The sequence below is a fragment of the Castor canadensis genome, chromosome 12, assembly GCF_047511655.1.
Source record: "Castor canadensis chromosome 12, mCasCan1.hap1v2, whole genome shotgun sequence".
NCBI classification, from domain to species: Eukaryota; Metazoa; Chordata; class Mammalia; order Rodentia; family Castoridae; genus Castor; species Castor canadensis.
In genome coordinates this window covers 31,017,990-31,030,712 of record NC_133397.1, presented here as the reverse complement: position 1 = coordinate 31,030,712, position 12,723 = coordinate 31,017,990, and the positions used below count along the sequence as shown (strand labels likewise).

Below are 12,723 nucleotides of genomic sequence, written 5' to 3'. Positions count from 1 at the left end.
ACACAATCCCTTAATGGCTTTCCCACGCACTCATCACAAAATCCACACGCCATTGTGCTCTACAAGGCCTCAGGTAATCTGTCCTCACTCTTCCTCTCCCTCTCCTCCCCCGCCCACACTCTGGTCACACTGAAGTCTTGCGTTTTTCTTCCTATTCCCTCAACACACCAAGTTTATTCTCACCGTAGAGGGTCTGCGGTATTCTTCCCTCCATGCAATTCCCTCCACTCAGATTACCAAAAAGCTGACTCTTGTCTGCAATCAGATTTCAGTTCAAACTTCCTTCCTTCAGAGAAACATCTCTGATGTCCCTACCTACAGCAAATTCTCCAGTAATTTTCCCTCATAGCATCTTGACTGTTTTTTACAACATTTATCATTATGTATATGATGTTTTCTTGGTCATACTGTATATATTACCTAAACTCCATGAGCTCTTTATCCTCAGCAACTAGGAACAATGCCTGTTACCTGTTTGATATTTAATATTCACTGGATGAAACAAACAGACAGATGAATGTTTTCCTGTGTTTCTTATCCTTCACTGGATGTGGTTTTCATATTTCTGATTACTTCTTGAATTTACTATTACTATTCTGAATTATAATAACTCTTTAAAAAGTCACATGCCTTAAACTTGGAATCATATGCAAACTTAAAAGTCCACTTCTACAGTGTATTATGCAAGTCTTTGTTGTTGACTTCAAGTACAATTACTAAGCCCAGAGTGATCCCTCAGAACACTCTTGTGGCAGCTGCAAAGGGTGGTGCTGTGGTCCCCTCTTCTGGTCCATGTGCATCAATTTTACTTTTGTGACACTCACTGCAGTATATACTAAAGCAAGATGAACAAGTGGTATGGCATGGAATTACAACCTTTGTTAAGATCAACATGGATAATTCACAAATCATTCCCTTCAACAAATTTCTTTCTTGGGAAATACAAATTGCTCTGACAAAGTATTCATAGCTGACTATGGTCCAGTATCTTATTTCCTCTACATTGCTGACAAACGTTTTACAGCAACATGTTCATATATTTTAGGTAAGAAAACACTGAGTAAAAAAGTCATAACCAACTCCTTCCTTTTTTAAACAAATATAAAAAACATACAGGAACATTTTAATACCAAGAAATAGCCAGTGCTATCTATAAATATGATATTGAAATGTCCTGCAATGACTTCCATGCATTTTTTAACATTATAGTTAAGTTTAGAACTCATTTTCAGCATTGCTACCCAAAACACAAAAGTGGGGATCCATGTTTATTATCTGCCAAAGATACAGTTCCTCTTTCCCTACCCCTAATACTGTATACCTTAATAGTATAAGCTCCAAAAGAAGGCTTTGTCTAGTTCTATTCACCTTCCCATAAGAGGCCATCAGAACCAGGCCAGGTTCAGTGGTGCATACTTATAATACCAGCTACTTCTGAGGCAGAGGCAGGAGGACTGCAGTTTGAGGGTAGCCTGGGCAGAAGTGAGTGAGACCCTATCTCAAAAACAAAATATAAACAAAAAGACTGGGAAGTGGCTTAAATAATAGAGGCCTTGAGTTCAACTGCCAGTATTAAAAAAAAAAAAGCTAGGTGCCTGTGGCTCACACCTGTAATCCTAGCCAGTGGGGAGGCAAGGACATTGAGACCAGCCCAGGCAACTAGTTCATGAGATCCTATCTTGAAAATAATCAGTACAAAAAAGGGCTCGTATAGGGGCTCAAGTGGTAGAGCACCTGCCTGGCTAGCACGAAGCCTTGAGTTCAAACCCAGTACCACCCAAAGAAAAAAGAGGCCACCGGAACCAAGTGTAAATATACCAGGTCACCCATCATCACTGGCCTATCCATTTCCCACAACCTGTATAACCCTCCAAAATCCTTTTTTGCACCTTCCAGAACTTATGGTCTGTCATCAGCTAAATCCCTAGATGCTGCTGCCAGCTTCTTGCTCTAGCTGAAAGCTGGGTAGACCCTGGCTACTCAAATGGGGATGACTGCATCTGCGGCATTCCATAAATCCCACGAGAAGGAGTTGTCCTCTTTTGCTCACAATCATCATAAAAAGTCACTCTTCCTTTTCCCTTCAACACACAAACCTTGTTTGCTTGAAGTCCATGCAGGTGCATTATATCATCAGCTACATGTAGTTGTATTTATCAGCAGGACTTCGGCCTCCATGTCCTAATGGTCTGCAGGACAATTTATTCTGGTTCAGGTGTGACCTTACATCTCTGCTGATCTTGTTCACTGTTCCTCAGCCTACTTTTATCATCCACAGTCATTTTCAGGCCTCATTACAACCAATAAAAATCTTGACACCAAGTATCTCTTCTGCAAATTCCTACTCATTTCAGCTATACACCTTTAATAATTCTTCAACCTCACTAAATCCTCTCCTTCACTGACCATTTTACTTATTCATTGTTTCTGGTGCTTCAGTGTAGATTGCAGTCTCTTGCATAACTGTCAACCCTCCTATAGCCCTTCTTTTCTACCCAACTTGTCAGAAAAAGCAACTCTAGTTACTTTTCCACCTAAGCCGCACCTGTACCAGAGCTAGAGAAAGACACACATCCATGCTGGTCTGTCTTCAAACTGATAACCAATAACCTCATGTGACTTACATATCCCTAGTTAATTCACTCATCCTCTTTTGTGAGGTATCTATTTACATTTTCTTCTCTCTCCTTAATTTTCTACACCCCTTCTTCAACCTCAAGATGACAACCTTCAAGATAATACTTCTCTAGAAAAAAAAAAAACTTTGCTCCTCTCATTCTCTAAAGGCACTGCTCCTGCAATCATTGCCTTTCTTCTTTTATTAGCTTCTCCTTCTTTACTAGATCATTCTCATCATAAAACACGCTATTATATCTTCCATATTTTTAAAGCCCATCTTGGCCCTATAACCACCTCCAAAACAACCACCCCATCTTCAGTCCCATTTTATCACATAACACCTCAAAAGAATTTCTCTTATTTCTATTACTTGCACTATCAATCATTATACTATTTCAGGTTAGAAATCCTAGGATCATCTTGTGCATTTTCATCCTTCTCACCTGCTAGCAAATACTATCGGTTCTTCCATCAAAATGGTGTGCATCCCTCCTTCCTTTCAACCCTACTTCCCCTGCTACCACTTAAACCAGTCTCTGGAAGCACCACGTGTAAATAACTGAAACAGCTCTCCAACCACCTCTTGGCTGCAGTATCTGCTCCTACTAATCCACTCTACACCTGCCCCCCACCCAGGCTAACATTGATTTTACCATGCTCTGCTTCTCTGCTCATAAACCTAAAATGATTTCTGATAGCTCATATTACCAGACCCCCCCCACTCCTTGCATGATGTTTAAGACATTTCATAATCTAGTTCCATCTTGCCACCCCATCTTTATTTCCTATTACCTATTTCCTATTTACCAACATAAAACCCTGCTCTTTTAGACCAGCTTAGCAAGTATCTTACATGTAAGTCATACAAATTCTCACTTACACATTTTATTCTTGTCTACATTCCTGAAATCCATCATTATCCAATCTTGTAAACTGTTCAGACTCTACCCTCCTTGATAGCTCATCATATAATTCCAGAGCATAGTTTCTTTACCCTGAAACTCCTATCACATTCCAATAAACTTTTGTTACTATTGATGACTTATTCATAAGCATATCATTAATTCTTTCTAGAAGCAAAGTATATTTGAATAAGTAATACTTTTTCCTTCAAAATTAGTTCTAAGCAGGAAATTCCCCGATCCTGACTTCTTACAAGATCTCACATACTTTTGAGAGACTTATTTTGATTAACAAAGTATTTAACTTTAAATGACCTCAACTAATTCTACTTTTGGATTGTATAGAGGCCATCTGAGAAAATAAGTTCAAATTTTTTAAGGCAATTCAATTAGATACAGCAATTATTCCTGTGGGAATAATCTCAAAATTGGAAGTGCTAGATCTCACAAACAGGCTTTTTAGAATTACTTTAAGTAAATGAAGTTAATCTTCACATTGCAAAGTTCAAAAATATACACCTAACTAATCACAAATGTAGCTGTCCTGGCTTTATGTGAATAGACACTGGAGGTAAGTTCCTATGACAACATCATACTTAGATCTGCTACATCTCCAACTGAGCAGGCAGTGAAGAGGGGATGCTCAAGAACAGAGTAAATAACAGGAAAGTGGCCTAAACAGACATCATCAGCCACCATAAGGCATTAAAAACGCTTGAGAAATGTGAGAATGGCAAAAAGTAACACTTTTAAATTGCTGTGTTATTTTAAATATGAGTGAGTGACTTTAAATATGTATGAGAAGTTTAAAGTAACTACTTAATATCATTTATATCCCTGTTTATATACTGAAGTTGGCAAAATACTCTTTTGGCAGCTGGGGACAGAGATGAGCAATGGGCAGAAATTCATCAGGTAACTCACTGTACTGTCTTAGAATCACAGAGTGACCAGAAGAATACCTGCCATGGTTAGTCCTAGGCATGTGACTCATCCATTGTGTAGAAGTTCAATTTAGCAACGTTCAAATTCAAGGACCAGATTAAATGTGATCTATTTCATTTCCATTGTTTTCTACTATATTCTCTCTGAATGATTTAGTAGCATTGGTAAATACAAAGAGCAATGTTATTTTATAGGTACTACAAATTTCTTAATTTTTATTATCATTTAATATAACTTGCAAACATTGATATATTTCAGAAACTTCATCCTGCTCTACTGCTCAATGAGCTTGATTTTGGGGCCTTGAAAAATCATTGGCATTCCAAACTGCATTACCAACTTTTCCATCATAGGATGGCATTATTTTTTAGAGGTAAAAGGTACATTTAAGAATGCCTTGTCAGCTCTTCCTTCCCCCCAAGAATAAACTGAGACTAATGCTGATCAGGGATAGTACAAGCCCAGGACTTTCCCCAGTGTTAATTTTAGTTATCAGCCACAGCACCAAGTTCTGAGTACTCCACGTGGAAATACTATGGTTATGAATCATATGTTCAAGTTCTCAATCTTTGTCCTAAGTTGTATGCATGAAAGGGCAAAGGTTATAGGCCATGTTAGCATAATTTTCCTATTACTTTAATTTTTAATTTCTCTCCACACTTATGTAATTCTTGACCCTGACAAAATAAACCTTTCCTGTCTCTTCTGAAGAGCGCCTCTTTTTTGCCAGATGAGCTGTCCTCCTAATTAGCAGATTCTTCATGGAGTACCATCCTATGGTCAGTCAAGCAGAATGGACCTGGTGACAACAGATGCTTATTTCACACATACCACTTGTGAAATAACCATCATATAGAGGTGACCTAGACCAGCTGGCACAAGCTTACCCTACTCACACCATTCCACATTTCTGGGAAACACCACACCCAACATCACATCAGCACCTGATACACTTTGTGTATCTCATTTAGGATTCTAAAAGCTACCAAGCTCTATAAACTTGACTTTGCTTTTTCAAGCTCAAAACTACTGTGGTTCAGTTACACAATGCTAAGGCTTATAAATGGACAGTTAACAAGAATGGATACTTACCTTCGATCCTCTTTAAAGCTGAAAGGCACATATCCTTCCTGGAAAATTCAAAAGGATTGTTGCAGGTTCGAATGGTGTCGCATTCACATTTCCCATTGATTATATTGCAGCCAGAGATAAGATTTTCGTTGCACGGCTCAAAACCAAGCAGCTGATCATCATCCCAGTTCTCATCTGTAAAGCAATCACCCACAAAATGTTTGCTTGCTGTCTCACTCAAAGGCCTGCTTGAGAGCAAAGCCACAAAGGGATGTCAAATGACATCCAATTTTGACATTTCAATTTGTGAAAGGCAGCTGGGGTGAAATTGTACAAATGAATGAAACCCAACTCCTCCTAATAACTCAGAAAAGTGAAATACAGCCAAACATGCATACATTATATAGATAAACATATACGTGTTTAAAATTTTATTTTAAACCAAGTTTCCTGGACATTGCCACATTCAATGAAATTATAGGACTCATATTTATTTGTTCATCTATAAAATTATTTTAAGCTATTTTTTCTCTATCATACAGACCAGCTTTAGCTACTCTTCAACTTAATACATGAAGCAGCTAAAAAAAAAAAAAACTTCAACAATTAGATTCCATCAAAAAGAGTAAAAAAATGAGACCCAAAAAAGGAGACCCAATGAGATACGCTCCAGTGCATTTCAGGATAGACTGCCAGTGTCCACCATTACCCACAGTGAAGCCAGCAATAACCTCAATGCAAAGGACAATAGACAAGTGAGAGGCAAGCTGAGACCAATTCAGGTGCTCGCCATGGGATGAAGTAGATGCTAATAAACAAAGTAAATTTTAAAAACAGATTTCCTGGAACCCAGCTCAGAAAGATGCAATAAATATGACCAAACACAGGCAGGCACGAGTTTTAGTAATATTCCTCATAATTAGAACTCTTCTTACAGGAAACCAGACTACTTCTCTGTGGATCCCTGGGACATCACATGGATTTCTTCCCCTCTTAACACTATCTTTAAAAAATACTTTATCATACTTGAATTGAGGACTGTCTGTTAAACAGTTAACATGTTTCTGGTGACTGTACCTGGAGAGAATTTTTTTAAAATGCTTGAATTTGAGAACCCTTAAACATATTGCTCACATTAAGGCAGGAGTAAGTGCCACGCACGGTATGTGTTTTCGGGCTAGGGTGTGGCTTGGTGGTAGAGAGCTTGCCTAGCAAGTATGAGGCCCTGAAATGGATCCTCAGCCAGGGGATGTGTTCTTAGAAGACAGTGTAAACAAACAGTTATGTTTTTACAGAGCTAACATTTACTTCTGGTGTGACTACTGAATGCACAAAGTAGGCAAGACTGCTTTCCCTCACTGCAATAATTGTCTTGCTAAGGAGTCTTTAAAAGAACACCATTTACAGTATAAAATGCTTCAGGGTGCTTCTTTGAGAAGGGAGAAGAAAAAAATCTCTGTTTTGATTTCAGGAGATCAGGCCCACTTATAAGATCAAGGCCTCAGCTCTCAGTAAAATGATTGTCTTTTGGTTTCAAAATTTAAACAGAAATACAAGTAATCTGTTTTAAAATTTATTTTCTTACTTAATCTATACCTGGTCCTTAGAAATAACACATATACACCATATACACAAACAAAGGCATATGTTTATCTTCAAGGTAACTTGGAATTATTAAAATGCTCTGAAAGGAAAACAAAATAAATTGAACAATTCAACACAGAAAAGGCAGTGCTTGTCTTCAGTTACAAAAAGATGCAAAATGGTGCATCTAAATGAATTCTTATTTCTATGTTTAATTGTTGACAAGCAATTAGTACAACCGTCCTAAAACAGTCTGATGAAATTTGCCATGGAGTACTTCTTATAACTGCAGACACAAATCTGTAATTCAGCAGTTCAACCCTAGCAATCTCAAAACTTGTAAAAAATTCAATAATATTTGAACTACTGAAAAACTACCTATGCTTCTCTTTTTCTTTGTATTTCTGAGACCTTTATCACTGTTTTCATAAATATGTATAACATCACCAACTTGAGTTGATTCTACTGCAACGGTTTTTTTCACAATCGATACCCCTTCTCTCCATTATAACTGGTACTCCCTGAAGAAGTCATCCTCCTGAGCTACCACAAAGTACTCTAACCTGTCTCTGTGCAACTATTTTCTTCTACCTCATTATCCACAGTTATCAAAAACCTGCTCAGTGATTCTTGTCAAGGAGAAAGAGTCAAAAATATATTGATGAATATAAAGTTCTTCATGATAAGGCTTGTACCTATTTCTACAGGCTCCTCTTTCACTAATCTCTCTCATGTCCTAATGCTCTAAGCACACTGGGAGTCTCCAACCTCATAACAACTCCTCTCATGCTTTGTTCATGGAGTACCTTCTGCCCAGAACAACTCCTTCCTTCTTCCTTCAAGATCTGGATCAGTGTAAAGTGTTTTGAGATGTCTTCTCTAACTACTCCAGGAGAAAGCTGTTTCATCCTACTGCAAACATCTGCACTACTGTAGTTTTTATCTAATGGACGGAGTCCTCACTGGCAGGATCTGGGTGTTACCCAACCACGGACCACCTTAACAACACTCAGCATACCATTAATGGTATGGCCAATGCAGTTGCCTGTGTTTCTTTTTTAACAAAAAAGTGCCTTATCATTTTCAAAAATGTATACATGGATATCACAAGGAAAAGTATGTTCTAAGATAATATAAAGAATAAGTTTAAATAACACAAATCTTATTTTAAAGCTTATCATTAAAGCATTGTGAGAGGCATGCATTTTAAGGAAGTGCTTGGGCACACCAGTCCACTTCTCACTAAGCACCATCTGTCATCAGTCTCTCTCCCAGTTCTGCTCTCAGGCTGCAACCTCTTATCACCTGGCTGGTATCACCTGACAGTCCTTCCAAGAAGCCCATCTCAAAGCCAAGCTGTTTTCACTGCCAGATGCTCTTCTCACCTTCCCCATAAAAAGCCATTGCCCCAACTCCCTGACTCCAGACTATTTCCTGCTGCTTTCTCAGCAGAAGCTACCTGGCAGCACCAGAGGATGTTCCTGAAGGTACACATTCCCTCATGAATGTCACAGCCACCTTGCCACGCCAAGAAGCATCTCTGACTGAAGACAGAAATGTCTTACATGCTTCTCTTTTCTTGGTTGAGGGGAGACCTTTCAATTCTCTGCTCACTCCTAATCAATACTTTTGTTTTTCTTCTTGTTGCTAAGTTCCCTTAGCAACAACTCTTTTATAGGAAGAAGTACAATATACTTCTGAGACAAATGTTTTTACAGTTTTCTATTACAGAACGTTATACTTTAAAATAATTTAACAGAAAAATCAACAGGGATTGAAAGCAAAAACCTAATGAAATTTGATTAAATCACACACGCAAATCTGAGCAAATCTGAACCCCATAAAGGCTGAGGAGTCCTTATTCTAACGCTTAGGATCAGGAACATTTTAAATTTCAGACATTTTTTGTTTTGAATAGACTTTGTGTTATATTAGCACTGAGAAAATTCTGGATTTCAGATTTCAGGTTAGAGATGTTCATCCTGCAGTGCTGAGCAGTACTTGGAGAATTCTGTTTTCAAATTTCCACATAGTAAGGATCAAGGTTCTGATTTTCTTTCATAGTGCTTGGGTTTTCAGGAAGAAAATAACAGTTTAAAGCAGGGACATCACCTCTTACATATGGCAAGTAGGATTTTTTTCTTGGTGTTCTGTATGTGACAAGATGTAGTTTTCTAGCTAGAAAGGGCAAAACAATTAAGGTACTTCTGCAAATGTATTTTAAAGTTGTAACTTCTACATTATTACAAATTAGGATATTAGGGCATTTCTCTAGATATAAAATGGGATAAGCCTAATAAACAGATGTACGAGTTCAAATCTATACATGTCCAAATACATGAGTACTACACTGGAGAGTCAGGCACGTGTAACTGCTAACCCAGCATCTCCACTCAGGTGTTTAGAAGACATGCTGGAATATGATGCTTTCCCTTTTCATCAAGACAACATGTACAGAACTACCTCATGTGTACTTCCATTTTATCCCACAGAACATTAAAAAATGTATTATCAAGGGCTGAAATTTAGTAACTTGTACTGTTTTTAATCAAGTGCATTCTTGAATGAAACTGCTTTAAATAATATCTTGTTTATTATTTACTTCTTACCACAATGCGTGGTGGTGAACATAAGGACTCACAAGTACAATTTGGTGCACAGCCTCTAGTTAGACTAATTAACTAAAATTTTAATACTACTATGGAAATAGTGCTGACCTTACATAGCATTTGAAAAGGACCTGGGGTCCCCCCAGGGTGTACAGCCCACTAAAAAGCACAAGTATGTCCCTCCTGGCACACCTGAGCCACAGCAGCACAGCATCCAAGTCTGAGAAATAGCAAGGACACTTGAGACCTCTTCTGCCAATAGTCACTACTGAAGCATAAAAATGGATGTTTCTTTAATTTGACTTAGTTAATATGTAATTGGTAAAATGGAAAATGTTATTAGCATGTAACACAAAAGTTGTATTAGTTCAAATGTGATTTTTCCCAGAAAATTAATGTTTTGAAAAAAACATCAGAAGCAGGACAATTTTTATAATTAAAGGAAAAGTCTTAGTAATATATGAAGACCTGAGCCTGATAATCGTGTTTCAATTCCTTCAATTAGTACTAAAAAAAAAAAAAGACTGCTTTACTGGCTGCCATTTTCACTAAATGAAACAATCTAGGGAGGTTGCCTATACAAATGAAAAAGTTAAAGATATTCTGTCCAGTATTAAAAAAACAAAAATGGCGGAAGAAATGATTCCCGGATCTTGCATGTAATTCTCATGAAACTGGTCTCCACTATGACTGACTGTGGGCCCCAGGCTCTGAAAGGAGTTTCAGAGCCTGTGAGGCTGCAAAGGATGGGTTGCGAGGGATTCAGGTGCCAAAGCCCAGGGCGGCCTACCTAGGCCAGTATTTTCATTTGTGTTCTTACAGTTTACTTTTAACCCCTTATGTACAAGGTCCCAAAAGTTTTGAGTAACTTCCCCAACCCTGTTTTTCCCAACAGCTCTCTTATTTTTAGTGTGGTGAGCAATTTTGCAGAATGTGAGTGGTTTCCTTATTTAATAGCAAACATGTGAGGACACAGCAAAAACACTGCACTTCAGCCTGAAGACTCAATAGTCACATTCAGTCCTGTCCTGGACTGTCTTTCTGCTCCACAAAGTATCTCCCAACATTCTTAATGAGGCCTGGAATTCATTTCTTCTACATTTGACACAAATGATTTTAAATGCAAAGGCTAGTAAGAAGGAAGTTTCCATCCTGAGGGTGGGAGAGAGGGCATAAAGACAAAGATGTGAAGGAAGAGGCCTCAAATGAGATGTATGGAGACACATCAACTTCCAGGTTTGTGAGGAAGCAGCTCTAGGGGGAAATCCCCGTCCCCACCCCAACCATACCCAGGTGCTCCTGGAACCAACCACGGACAAAACCTGTGTCCCTCAAAGTATCTTTCCTTTTGTCTGCTTGTGTCTGAATGACCACAAGCATGGAACAGAACTTTTCAGGCATGACTACACTTATTGGACAAAGGACAGTGTGTTAATCTCAAATCTCTTACCTTCCTAAAGTTGGAAGACATTTGTGTACTCAGAACCTTCCTTTTCTACCATGGACCTGTTTAGGTTAATGGAGTTTACTCCAAACCAAGAGATAGCTGCACCCCATTATGTAGCAATCCACTTACCAGAAATAGGCTAGAGCACATATTAAAAAGCAAGAAACAAATTCACGGTACACACTCAGAAGCTTGCAGTAATGGAATTCTGTTGGCAGAAGAGAGGCTTCTGGGAATATACATCAAATTAATTCTTCAGCTGTTCACATATCCCTGTGGCTACGGTAAGATGCAAATAGTTAATACCGGTATCTCTTTCTATGCCAGCCTAGAAACTCCAGTGTAATGTAAAATTGCTGCTCTGCCCTCCCCCAGCTCCCAGCTGGCTGTTATCAGGCGTTCAGTTCTGCTCCAGGAGGAATCTAATGCAGTGAGCTTTCATTCTCTCTGCACTGGGCTTAAGGCTGATGTTCCAAATGCTGGTGCTTCCCCTCCCCCTTCCTTGTGCTATAATCTGTGCAAAGCAGGAAGGGAAATTTATGGGTATCAGTAGAAATGATTTATGTTACAAAAAATTTGTTTTACAGACATGTCCACAAAGTGAAACCATGTTAGATTGCCAGATAAAACAATGGAAATAGGCACACATGTATCTGTTGACTACCTGAATGGATGCAAACTTATAACATGTATGAAGCAACAAGAACATTGATTAATATTGTATCTTATTGAGGAATTCATTGAAAACAAGCAGTACTAATCCAATTTACTAAATCAATTTACAGTAAGACATTTATTAATGAAAAGCATATGTTCCATCTCTACACTTTTCATCAGATACCTCTGCAATACCACTAACAGAAGACCAGAAAGGAAGAATGGAATACAAATTCATTCATTCATTCATTCTTTCAATCATATATTCCTGAAACAGATACTGGTATCTGTTCTGCATCAAAAGCTGAGCCAAGTGTTAATGCTTTAAGATGCTGGGAAAGAGAAGTTCACAGTACAAACTTCTACCATTCTAACTAAAATCATACTCAGGAGGTAAACACAATGTTCCTAGGACTTCTGAAAAGAGGAAAAGATGAAGGGAAGGATAATTTCCTTTCTGACAGGAGAGAGGTAGTGAAGAACAGGGATGAGGGGCTTAAGACAAGCTAGTAACAAGGGTTTCATGAAACAGAAAAGAGAGCAATCCTAAGGCTACAGGATACACTATCCTCCTTCACTCTTCTGTCTAAAGCAGAGACTATCTTAAACTGCATACGGACAAACCAGATAGCTGCGGTGGGATGATACAACACGGCCCCAACTCAGGAGACCACAACCTTGGCTCTGACAACTGGTTCGCAGGAGGACCCTGTTTGAGGCATTTAGCTCTCTCTAGGTTCCAACTTCTTAATCACTAATTCACTAAAAGGGGATGAATGCATAAATCATGAGATCCCTTTACATTCTGTCATTCTTCTTTGATTCTGGAGTCTTTATTGAAATTGTACAATACTAACAATTTATGGAGGACAGTGCCAGAGAATCATAT

At 38.4% G+C, this 12,723-nt stretch overlaps 1 protein-coding gene across 5 annotated transcripts in view; it reads right to left on the bottom strand.

Annotated features, from left to right (window-relative positions):
• The window catches only part of Crim1 (cysteine rich transmembrane BMP regulator 1), a 185,714-nt gene that overhangs the window by 142,666 nt on the left and 30,325 nt on the right, over nucleotides 1-12,723 (bottom strand). For 4 of the 5 annotated variants that reach the window (XM_074049499.1, XM_020170120.2, XM_074049501.1 and 1 more), the window contains exon 2: nucleotides 5,559-5,732. The exons of the other annotated variant lie outside the window; for it this stretch is intronic. In XM_074049499.1, the coding sequence (XP_073905600.1) occupies nucleotides 5,559-5,732 (174 nt within the window). The remainder of the gene's footprint in view (nucleotides 1-5,558; nucleotides 5,733-12,723) is intronic. 5 annotated transcript variants of the gene reach the window in all.